General features: G+C 40.3%; 2 protein-coding genes across 2 annotated transcripts; one reads left to right on the forward strand and one right to left on the reverse strand.

Annotated features, from left to right (window-relative positions):
- The first annotated feature begins 300 nt into the window (after nt 1-300).
- LOC104799831 (AP2-like ethylene-responsive transcription factor ANT) lies at nt 301-3,819 on the forward strand. Its single transcript, XM_010522492.2, has 8 exons — nt 301-944; nt 1,047-1,566; nt 1,640-1,722; nt 1,912-1,920; nt 2,076-2,164; nt 2,275-2,399; nt 2,499-2,575; nt 3,001-3,819. Exons 1-8 carry the CDS (start codon nt 521-523, stop codon nt 3,567-3,569), a joined length of 1,896 nt encoding a protein of 631 aa, XP_010520794.1. The 5' UTR covers nt 301-520; the 3' UTR covers nt 3,570-3,819.
- Nucleotides 3,820-6,423: 2,604 nt separating this feature from the next.
- Nucleotides 6,424-10,021, reverse strand: LOC104799832 (probable xyloglucan glycosyltransferase 12). The gene is made up of 5 exons (XM_010522493.1): nt 8,554-10,021; nt 8,158-8,466; nt 7,754-8,044; nt 7,529-7,642; nt 6,424-7,442 (listed from the first exon to the last, which is right to left on the reverse strand). Exons 1-5 carry the CDS (start codon nt 9,361-9,363, stop codon nt 6,801-6,803), a joined length of 2,166 nt encoding a protein of 721 aa, XP_010520795.1. The 5' UTR covers nt 9,364-10,021; the 3' UTR covers nt 6,424-6,800.
- Nucleotides 10,022-10,027: the final 6 nt, after the last annotated feature.

Genomic DNA, 10,027 nt, shown 5'->3' on the forward strand with positions numbered 1-10,027 from the left:
ACAACACTCCCCATAGGAATTAAGGGTGCGTTTGGATAAAGATTTTTTTAAAAAAAAGGGACATGAGAAGAAAAAAAAGAAGAGAGAGAAAGAAAAGGGGGAGATATTATATATATTATAAGTATGTGTATATGCACAGATCCCTATAGAATGCAGGGATGATCCCCAGCATTGCTTCTTAGAATTCATTCCCTTTGTTTTAGCTTGAACAGACCAACCCTGCTCGTTTTAAGAGAGAGAGAGAGAGAGAGAGAGGGAGAGGAGAGGAGGAGGAGGAGGAAGAAGAATGATGGGTCCATTGTAATTTTTTTTTCAATCTCGGAGAAGAGTTCCCTTTTATCTTTTTTTCAGATTTATATGTATGTGTATAAATATGGGGAGATATAAAGGAAGTGACTTTGGCATGATTACTCTCTCATATCTCTCCCCCCAATGATTGATTGAGATTTGCCTCTGGGTCAAGAGAGAGAGAGGGGTTTAACACAAACAAGAACTAGAACTAGAGAGAGAGAGAGAGAAGATGAAGATTGCGGATGACAACAGTAACTGGTTGGGGTTTTCCCTGTCTCCACACATGACAATGGAGGTTGCCGCCGCTGCTTCTGGAAACCCACAACACCATGAACAACACCATGAACAACATCATGAACATCGTCATCATCATGATCACAGCGATGAACATCATCAGCAACATCGTCGTAGTCAGTACAGTGACCATCATAACACTCATCCAGTTCCCACAAGTTCTGCTTCTCTTGCCGAACATTGTTTCTACTCTTCTCCGTCATCTTCTTCCGCAACTCCAAACGACCTAAACTGCCATGGAATCTGCTACGGAATTGTTGCAGAAAACGGAGGCTTTCACGCTCCTTCACTCTCAGTCATGCCTCTCAAATCCGATGGATCACTCTGCATCATGGAAGCTCTCTCAAGATCACAACCCAGTACGTATTCCACGTTTTTCTCAAATGGGTTCTCTTCTTTTTTCCCCGGAAAAGTAAAAAAAACTTAACCTTTTTGATAAAAATATGTTCTTTTATGTGCAGTGTGTGAAGGCATGGTTCCCAGTTCGTCGCCTAAACTCGAGGACTTTCTGGGAGGTGCGACGAGAGAAACAATGCCTCTGAGCTTGGACAGCTTCTACTACCAACACAACAGCGACAACAACACGCAACAGAGCTCAGATACCAAACACCAAATGCATTATTACACATCAGGATCGCTCTCTTGCCATGGAATGTTCCAGTCAAATGTCGAGACGACTGATATCAACGATCACATGCTAAGCCTGAAGAACCAAATGCTGTTTGGCTTCGTAGACGGTGGAGGACGCGGAAACGGTGGAGATTTGCAGGCGCTGACGCTGTCAATGAGCCCAGGGTCACAGTCTAGCCGTTGTGTCAATGCTCCAAGACAGCAAATCTCATCACCTAATGAATATTTCGCCGTTGAAGATCCAAAGAAGAACATGATTACTCCAAAAGTCACCACCCAGAAGCAAACTGTCCACAGGAAATCCATCGAGACCTTTGGACAGAGAACTTCACAGTATAGAGGTGTCACAAGGTTTGTCCTCGCGTAAAGTTTCATCACATTCTCAACAAAAATGAAATAAGAAATCAAAATTCTTCTTGGACAGGCATAGATGGACTGGGAGATATGAAGCTCATCTGTGGGACAACAGTTGCAAGAAAGAAGGACAGACCAGGAAAGGGAGACAAGGTTTTTTTTTAATGTTTTTTTTTATTTTTGTTTTTCACAGAAAAAAAAACGTAAATTAAATTCTCTATACGATACATTCACACCCTTTGCTTCGTCTGACTTTTTTGTCTTTGAAATGTCCCCCAATGCCATTCACATGCCTTCTCCTTGGATGCCATTCCAATCAAAATAATTCACGTTTCGCTGCAGTCTATCTAGGTACAAATCATTATACACACTCTCTTACGTACAAAGTGTACATATGTATACATATATATTATACTCCAATCTTTTTTTTTCTTTCTAAATATAGTTTCTTGTAGCTCAACCAAATGAAGAATTTCATGTTTTTTTTATATAATAATACATCACAGGTGGGTATGACATGGAAGAGAAAGCTGCTCGAGCTTACGACCTCGCCGCTCTCAAGTACTGGGGACCCTCTACCCACATCAATTTCCCTGTACGTTTTTTTTTTTTTGTTATAGTTTACTTTTTCTTTCCTTCGAGATTATAGAGAATTCACATAATTACCAAAAAACTTTTTTTTTTATCTCTTCAAAATAACCAAAGCTCGAGAATTACAATGGGGAGCTCGAGGAGATGAAAGGGATGACTCGTCAAGAGTACGTTGCCCATCTGAGGAGGAAGAGCAGTGGCTTCTCCCGAGGAGCCTCCATGTACAGAGGAGTCACGAGGTCTCTTTCTTGGTCCCCAAGTTATCTTTTTTATTTTTAGGGTTTATGAATTACTGATTTATGATTATTTTTTATTTTGTTTTATATATTTATCGGTAGGCATCATCAACATGGAAGGTGGCAAGCGAGGATAGGCAGGGTGGCTGGGAACAAAGACCTTTACCTTGGAACTTTCAGTGAGTGTTGCTTTGCTCAAAGTTTTAATTTTTTTTTTCTGTTCGTAAAAATCGAAACTTTTATTAAACATCCATCCAAAATCTTTTTTTTTTGGTCAAAAACCAAAATCTAAATTTTGTTTCTATTTTTTTTTCTATATTCTTTTCTTTATGTTGGTATATGCTTTTGATAAAAAAAAAAAGGGTTGTGGAGATTTCTCACTTTGTCATTGTACCTCCACCCATCAAAGCTCCTCTTTCTCTGTCTCCACAAGTTGAATAGCTAAAGAAAGTGCAAAGTAAAAGAGAAAAAAAAAAAAGGAATCACGCATGATTAAAAAGGCTAAATTTTGCAACATTCGATCTTTTTAAAGATATTTATTTTATATTATAGTAACAATGGTGAGATATATTTTTTGAATATATATATATATTTTTGTGTGCAGGCACACAGGAGGAAGCTGCGGAGGCCTACGACGTCGCCGCGATAAAGTTCCGAGGAGCGAACGCCGTAACGAACTTCGATATCTCGAGATACGACGTCGACAAAATCATGTCGAGTAGTACACTTCTCGCCGGAGAAAATGCCCGGAAATCCCACAAGGACTTGCCTTCCGGTAACCGTCTCGAACCGGTCGGTTATGCTAACCAAGCTCCTGTCCAAACCGGAGTCCCAAACTCGGTTCATCTTGAGAATGCGTCGAATTACCAAAATACCCCTCCGTTTCCGGCCGCGTTGGAGGGTTTTGTGGGGGTTGAGTGCGGCGATAAGGTAGGGGCACATGTGTCAAATCCGCTGTCGAGTTTGAGCAACTCGAGGGAGGGTACTCCGGATAAATCGGGTTCGAATCTGGGTTTAGCGTTCGATAAGAACGTTCTCTCGGCAAAATTCGTGAACTCGGCGTCTTCATGGTTCCCGGTGGCCACGGCAACGCAAACGCTGAGATCCCCGGGAGCCGCAACCGCTGTGTCAATGGCTCACTTGCCCATTTTTGCAACGTGGAACGACGTCTGAAACGCCGATCGCAAACGCGGAAAGATGGCGTAGGGTTCGGCATCGAGGAGGGTAAAATGGGAAAAAAGGTGGTGACTTTGAGGGGTAATCTGGTGATATGGTTGATTAGCTTAAGTAGCATTTAGGATTTAGATGTTGGATTAGAAGATGGGGGGAGGGTCCAAATCATGGTTAATGTTATTTTGGATTTTGTTTAACATTGTCCCTCCTGCTTTTATTATAATTGGATCTTTATGTCTTTTCATTTGAATTTTTTCTTGTTCCATATAGTTAAAATATTATTTCATCATCGGTCCAAAATTTCGGTTTCATAGAGATCTAAATAATTCGTCATGACATTTTTGGAAAATGGGATGTCAATGTATAATTTTGAAATTAGATTAAAATTTAACACTTTTAAGGAAAGTTTCCAAAAATAGAATCTATAGAAAGAAAGAAAACACATGAATGGTTTGACCATTCACATATTCTTCGGTATGATGGATACTCTTTGTCCATTCACCATTATTATTATTATCGCTATATCTCCTTAATTCTCTTATAAAAAAAAAAATACAAAAATCTTATCGCTATAGCGACGAAAATTGGTTTTTAAAATAGTTGGATGATATAAATATTAATCAATCCTTAAAGATGAGGTAGACCTCTTAATTATCCTCTAATTATTAAGTTTAATATGTTTAACTATTGGTTAGTAACGATTGACTAACCTTTGGAGTTGCATTAAATATTTTTTTTATCAACTCTTACATGGGAGAAAATATGGAAAAAGTAACGTGTATTAGGTGCGATTGTGGCTTTTCTTTTAACAATTTGTAAAATCTCGGAAATAACATTGTCAATTACTCAAATGTGGTTAAACTATGAATTAGGGTTCAAAAATACGATTTATTTGGTTACATTTATTTCGATTATTTCGAATTTTGATAATTCATAACCAAACGGTAATTGATTTTAATCGGTTCGTTTACAGTTTGATTCGATTTGGTTGTGTCTAACTAAAATTATAATCAAATAATAGTTAAATCTAAATTAGGCTCGACTCGATTATGTTATAATAGTAAATGAGCCAAATTTTATAATTTGTTGTAGAAACATGTAAAAGATTTAATTTTAGTTGAAAATTATATAAACAGAAAATTTTCTATTTAGATATAGCATATGTTACGTATTAATCGATGATACATACTTACAAAAGGTTTCGATTCGATTTTTTCGATCTTTTGAAAATTCATTACCCAACAATTATTTGGTTTTTAATCAGTTTGATTAGGTATTTAAGTAACGGATCTGATCGTCCAAACCCTACCCTAGTATAAATTACCACATTAATAATCTTTCGGAAGAGAAAATGGTAAAGGTCTATGGCCATGATGTAAATTCGATTTTCAAAAATTATAAAATTACGTTTATATTTTCACAAACTTCGAATTTCAATATCGCAGATTTCTATGTTTTAGATCGAATTTTTTTATAATTCAAAAGTTCATCCGAATTTAATAGGAGATCGATTTTCAAATGTTAACATGCAAAACATTGAATATGAATTTAGATATCCGTAAATGTCGGGGAAAAGACCCACGCCCACGAATGGGTAAGAAAAAGCTTTTCTTTTGCACAAGATTTCTTCTAACCTTTTGGTTTCATTCATAGTCGTAGAAAAACCGCGCAAGGCATAATAATTGTTTTTAACAATTAAGTTGGATTTTTGCAAATATAAACATCAATGAAGGATTCGATTGTACATGATAAGATATAACAACAACAAAGATAGATATGGTCCCAAACATGAAAGACATAGAGAAAGAATCATTGTCCTATTCTCCAACACTTTTATTGGTGATATTGTAAATAAAAAAACATATTTATACACCTCTTTGTACAAAACATTCCATTAAGCGGAAATCCGAAAAAAATATCTCACCACAAGGATATATTGTAGACAAATTTTACTTTGTATAATATTTTGCAAAAGGTTATTTCCAAGAAACGAATCCATGATCTCTAGATGACACCTACAACACCTTAGTCAAGATTGGATTGCTCAACTTATAAGAAAGGGAACAAAGCTCCATGTGTCCATTCCAATCCGGATTCGAATCCTTATTTGAGGAAAAATATCCACATAAACTTTTCTGATCTTTTAATAGATATAGTCGGGCCAAAAGTATGGTTAACTTTCAAACTATATATAAAAAAAAACTACAGCACCTTGACCCAAATATAAAAATGACCATAGATTGAAATGAGCGAACACTATCTCGATCGAAATGATCACACCAGCCGCTTGTTTTGGCATCTGATCGCCCTTGACTGGCCTTGAAAATTTCAATTCTAGGGCATCGGTCCGTAACCATGGCGTTTGAAAGGTCGTAAAGGAGATCAGTTTTATCTACGGAAGCCTGAAGAGATTCATCCATACTTCAAAAAAAAAAAAAATGTGGTATGGTAACAATGGTGTGGTAAGCTCATGGATTCAAGTGTCAATTTCTCCCCAATTTAACCATTGAGCGTGTTACATACGCACATACATATATATATACATACACATACGTGCTTTTATCTTTGTCCACAAGCAACAGTTTCATCAAATGTCAATGTTATTATGTTCTTTATTAAGATCCATTGGAAACTCTTTATGTGAATCCCCGCACCCGATTTCAACCCGAATAACGTATATTTGTAATCGAAGCGAATCAAAAAACCAATTTTTTTTGAGAAAAAAGAGTATTTTTATCTGCGTAAAACCGAAACTGATTCAGTATAAAAACTAATAACTTGTATTTTTTTTTTCTAAAACCGAATAATCAAACCGGAACTGTAATAAACCAAACATGATCAATATCACTATAAAAAAAAAAAAATTGCTGTTGAATCGAGAAAAAAAAATCTTTCTTACAAAAGAATTCGCCCCCAGACAACCAAAGAATCAGAATGTGAGGCCAATCCGAAATCAAGAAGAACAAACAAAACCAGATCCAGAAAAAGAAAAAGAAAAAGAGATTTACCTTATCAACACACCCAAACACAGCAACCGCCATTTTACTTCTGTCTCTACAATGGTTTTTTTTCTTTTTCGGATGATGTTGTCGTGATACAGTACAGACCTTTGTGTCGGGGTGGATAATTCTCTGTCGCTCCACCCTTCTGGTTTATTCCGTTTCTTCTACAATGCCCTCCCGACTGTATATATACTCTTTCCTACGAAAACCCTAAACCCGATTTACGCGATCACTCGATCTGCTCGCCGATCAGATCGAGGCCCACGAGCAGGAACGAGATGCCCTGAAACAACAAGAAGTAGAAATGGATTCCTTGCGCGGACAATAGGCTTCGAGCCGACGCCGTCAGTAGAAGGAATGCCAATGAAAGCTCCTTCATGTATATCCTATTGTGCTTCTTCTTATTCTTCTTCTTCTTCATAATATCCGCTTTCTTCTCCTCGATTTCCACCTTCGTTTCGGGTACAGATGCCCCCCTTTGATGTCGAGGCCGCTCCTTCGACTCCTTCTCGACTAAACCCATGAGATCACCCTCTGAGGAACGCCCGGATTTCTTCGTAACAACCCACTCATACGCACTTCCGAGCTGGAACAGACCCGAGACCATGGCGTTGAATTTGGTCACCGACATTGTGTTCTCAAAGAGGAGGTACGGGACGATGAACGGGAACGATTTCGGGGCGGGGAGGATGTTCAGGAACGACATCATGGCGGGAATGTAGCAGACAACCCAAGCAGGGAGCTCGGCCTCTGGGACAAACATTGTCATCGGCAAGATTATGCAGAAGAGGGTGAAGGAGTAGAAAGGTAATATTAGCTTCCTGAGGAGGAAGAAGAGGAAGATCATATTGAATTTCTTCCATATGCTTATCTGCAAAAACAGAACCCCGCATTGGCAAGCTCGGTTTTATAAAACCCTCATTGAATCCTACAGAATGATCAAACATTTAGCCATACCTTCGATTTGATTACAGCGGGTAAACAAAGGCGAAACAATTGCATGGGACCCGAGTGCCATCTATGTTGCTGTTTCCTATAAGCTTCATATGATTCCGGTAATTCACATTGGCACTGATATACCGCACAAACACGTCGAAAAAAGATTTGGATTAGCCGAGAGAATCACGTAAACCGTAACTGTGCAGTAGTATTAGGGTTTAGGATCTCGGGATAATACAATACCTCGACGTCGTTGAGAAAAACGAATTTCCAGCCATGGAGGTGAGCACGGACAGCAATGTCCATGTCCTCAACGGTGGTTCTTTCCAACCAGCCGCCGGAATCTTCCAAGGCCTTGATCCTCCAGACACCGGCTGTTCCATTGAACCCAAAGAAACTCAAAAACACACCGTTCACTTGCTGTTCAACCTCGAAGTGAAAGGCCAAGTTTATGTTCTGTAGTCTCGTCAACAAGTTCTCGTCCTTGTTCACAAACGACCACCTCGCCTGAACCAGCCCGAGTTCCTCATTATCCTGCACAAAATCCATAAATTAGCATATACAGCACAAGTATCCTCAATGGATATAAATGGAAAGAAATTTCTCATCATCAGGATCCAAAGTCTGGGCCAAATTCAGCGATTTACCTTGAAATGAGGGATTGTTCGTTTGAGAAAATCGGGTGTGGGCTGGAAATCGGCGTCGAAAATGGCGACGAATTCATAATCTTTAACGTAACTACAGTTCATAGCAGACTTGAGATTGCCAGCTTTGTAGCCTTCTCTGATCTCACGGTGTCGATACACGATCCGAGTACCTTCGTCCTGCCATTTTTGGACCTCCTCTTTGATCAAGGTCTGGGTCACGGGATCGTCCGAATCATCCAGAATCTGAATCAAAAGCTTTGATTTTGGCCAGTCCAAGCTACACACAGCCGCGATCGATTGCTGATAAACCTACCAAAAAAGCAAAACCCAGAAACTAGATTCTGTAAATTTCGATGCTTTTGGCAGATTCCGGTCGTGGGATCGACGAAAGTTTACCTCTTTCTCGTTGCACATAGGGATCTGGACAAGGACCATGGGGAAGAACCCGTTCTCGCCGGATTCGAGATCAGAGACGGCGCCTGATTTGGGGACGGGTTTGATCTTCTTGAAGCGGATCCAGAAACAGCCGAGACAGAGGACGAGCCTGTCCACGCTCTGGATGAGGAACAGGACGATGCAGACATTGGTGAGGAACTGAAGCGGAGGAGCGAGATACTCCACGCGGAGCAGGACCCAACGCGTGTAGACCCAATCGAAGAACCCTTTGAATCCGAGCGGTGAAATCGTGAAGATGTACTGAAGCTGCAGATTCGGAGCTCCGAAATGCCAACCCTTGAAGTAAGCTGCGACTTCGAAGGCAAGGAGAAGCATAGACATCCACAAGAACACCTTGATGCACGAGTAGAATCTCGATTTCACTGCCGGGTTTTCTGCCTCCGGTGACGGCGACAATGACGAGGATGAGGAGACGTCTTGGTCAGCGTCATCGGGCTCGGTGTCGGTGCGTCCGGCGGCGACGCGGCGGCGGACGGCAGAGCCGAGGGCGATCAATGCGGAGCCGAGAGAGGTGAGACAACCTGCGGCTCGGTGGGCTTTGAGGAGGAGGACCCAGGTGAGCTGTCGAGCGTTCTTGTTCCGGGCTTTGTCCCGGATTCCGACCGGAGAAGCATGACCGCCGATTAGGAAATCTCCCTCCGACGGAGATTCAAGCTCCACCATGGACCAATTGTTCGGATTCTCCATCTTCACCACAACCGGAGTGCCTTTCCGATTCTCTTTAGCCCACCATTCAAACGGAGGAGCCATTTTTTGCTTCACCGGACCGAAACAGATAAATTACGACCAAAATGCAGAGAAAGAGAGAAAAAAGACGAGAACCCAGATGGAATCAGGAGACGGAGAAGAAAACCCAGAAAGGAAAAAGGGGGAAATGGCTACAAATCGAATACCATTGCCACCAAGAACACCAAAGGGAGGAAGATGAAGCAGACGCGTGTTAATAGTGGTGGAGAAGAAGAAGAAGGAGGTAAAGAGAAGAACTATTCCCGAGAGGGGGAGATGAATCGGTGTGTATCCGGAGTGTTAATTTGAACTAAACGCACAATGCGACAGATTAGGTTTCAGTCGAATTACAGCTTGCAACCAAAAGACAGAAATCATAGAGAGGAAACTTTAAAAGACGTAATGAGCTGAAAAAGATGGGGAAAACAAGAGAGAGTGTGGTAACAGCTCAACACGTCCCTCTTTTTAAAAAAAAATTAAGCCCAAATTGTTTGAAGAACAGACAAAAAAACCCAGAAGAATAAATAGAGGAAGTTGAAGAAAAAAAACAGAGAATCAATCACACCATAATAGTCAAAATTCTCCCACATTAAGACAAAAAGGTTGAGACTTTACACCAGAAACAATGAGGGAGTTTCTGGATTTTCCCCGTGTGAATCAAGACCCCTAATTTTGAAAGAAAAAAAAA

The sequence above is a fragment of the Tarenaya hassleriana genome, unplaced genomic scaffold (assembly GCF_000463585.1).
Source record: "Tarenaya hassleriana unplaced genomic scaffold, ASM46358v1 Cleome61, whole genome shotgun sequence".
Classification (NCBI taxonomy): Eukaryota; Viridiplantae; Streptophyta; class Magnoliopsida; order Brassicales; family Cleomaceae; genus Tarenaya; species Tarenaya hassleriana.

What these genes read in the sequence shown, in the direction of transcription:
- LOC104799831 (XM_010522492.2), top strand. Translation starts at nt 521, where the DNA reads ATGAAGATTGCGGATGACAACAGTAACTGGTTGGGGTTTTCCCTGTCT. An exon ending in CTACCCACATCAATTTCCCT is followed by an intron (nt 2,165 to 2,274) that starts GTACGTTTTTTT and finishes AAATAACCAAAG; the next exon opens with CTCGAGAATTACAATGGGGA. An exon ending in ATGTACAGAGGAGTCACGAG is followed by an intron (nt 2,400 to 2,498) that starts GTCTCTTTCTTG and finishes ATTTATCGGTAG; the next exon opens with GCATCATCAACATGGAAGGT.
- LOC104799832 (XM_010522493.1), bottom strand. Translation starts at nt 9,363, where the DNA reads ATGGCTCCTCCGTTTGAATGGTGGGCTAAAGAGAATCGGAAAGGCACT. An exon ending in TTTTTCTCAACGACGTCGAG is followed by an intron (nt 7,643 to 7,753) that starts GTATTGTATTAT and finishes GCGGTATATCAG; the next exon opens with TGCCAATGTGAATTACCGGA. An exon ending in CCGCTGTAATCAAATCGAAG is followed by an intron (nt 7,443 to 7,528) that starts GTATGGCTAAAT and finishes CTGTTTTTGCAG; the next exon opens with ATAAGCATATGGAAGAAATT.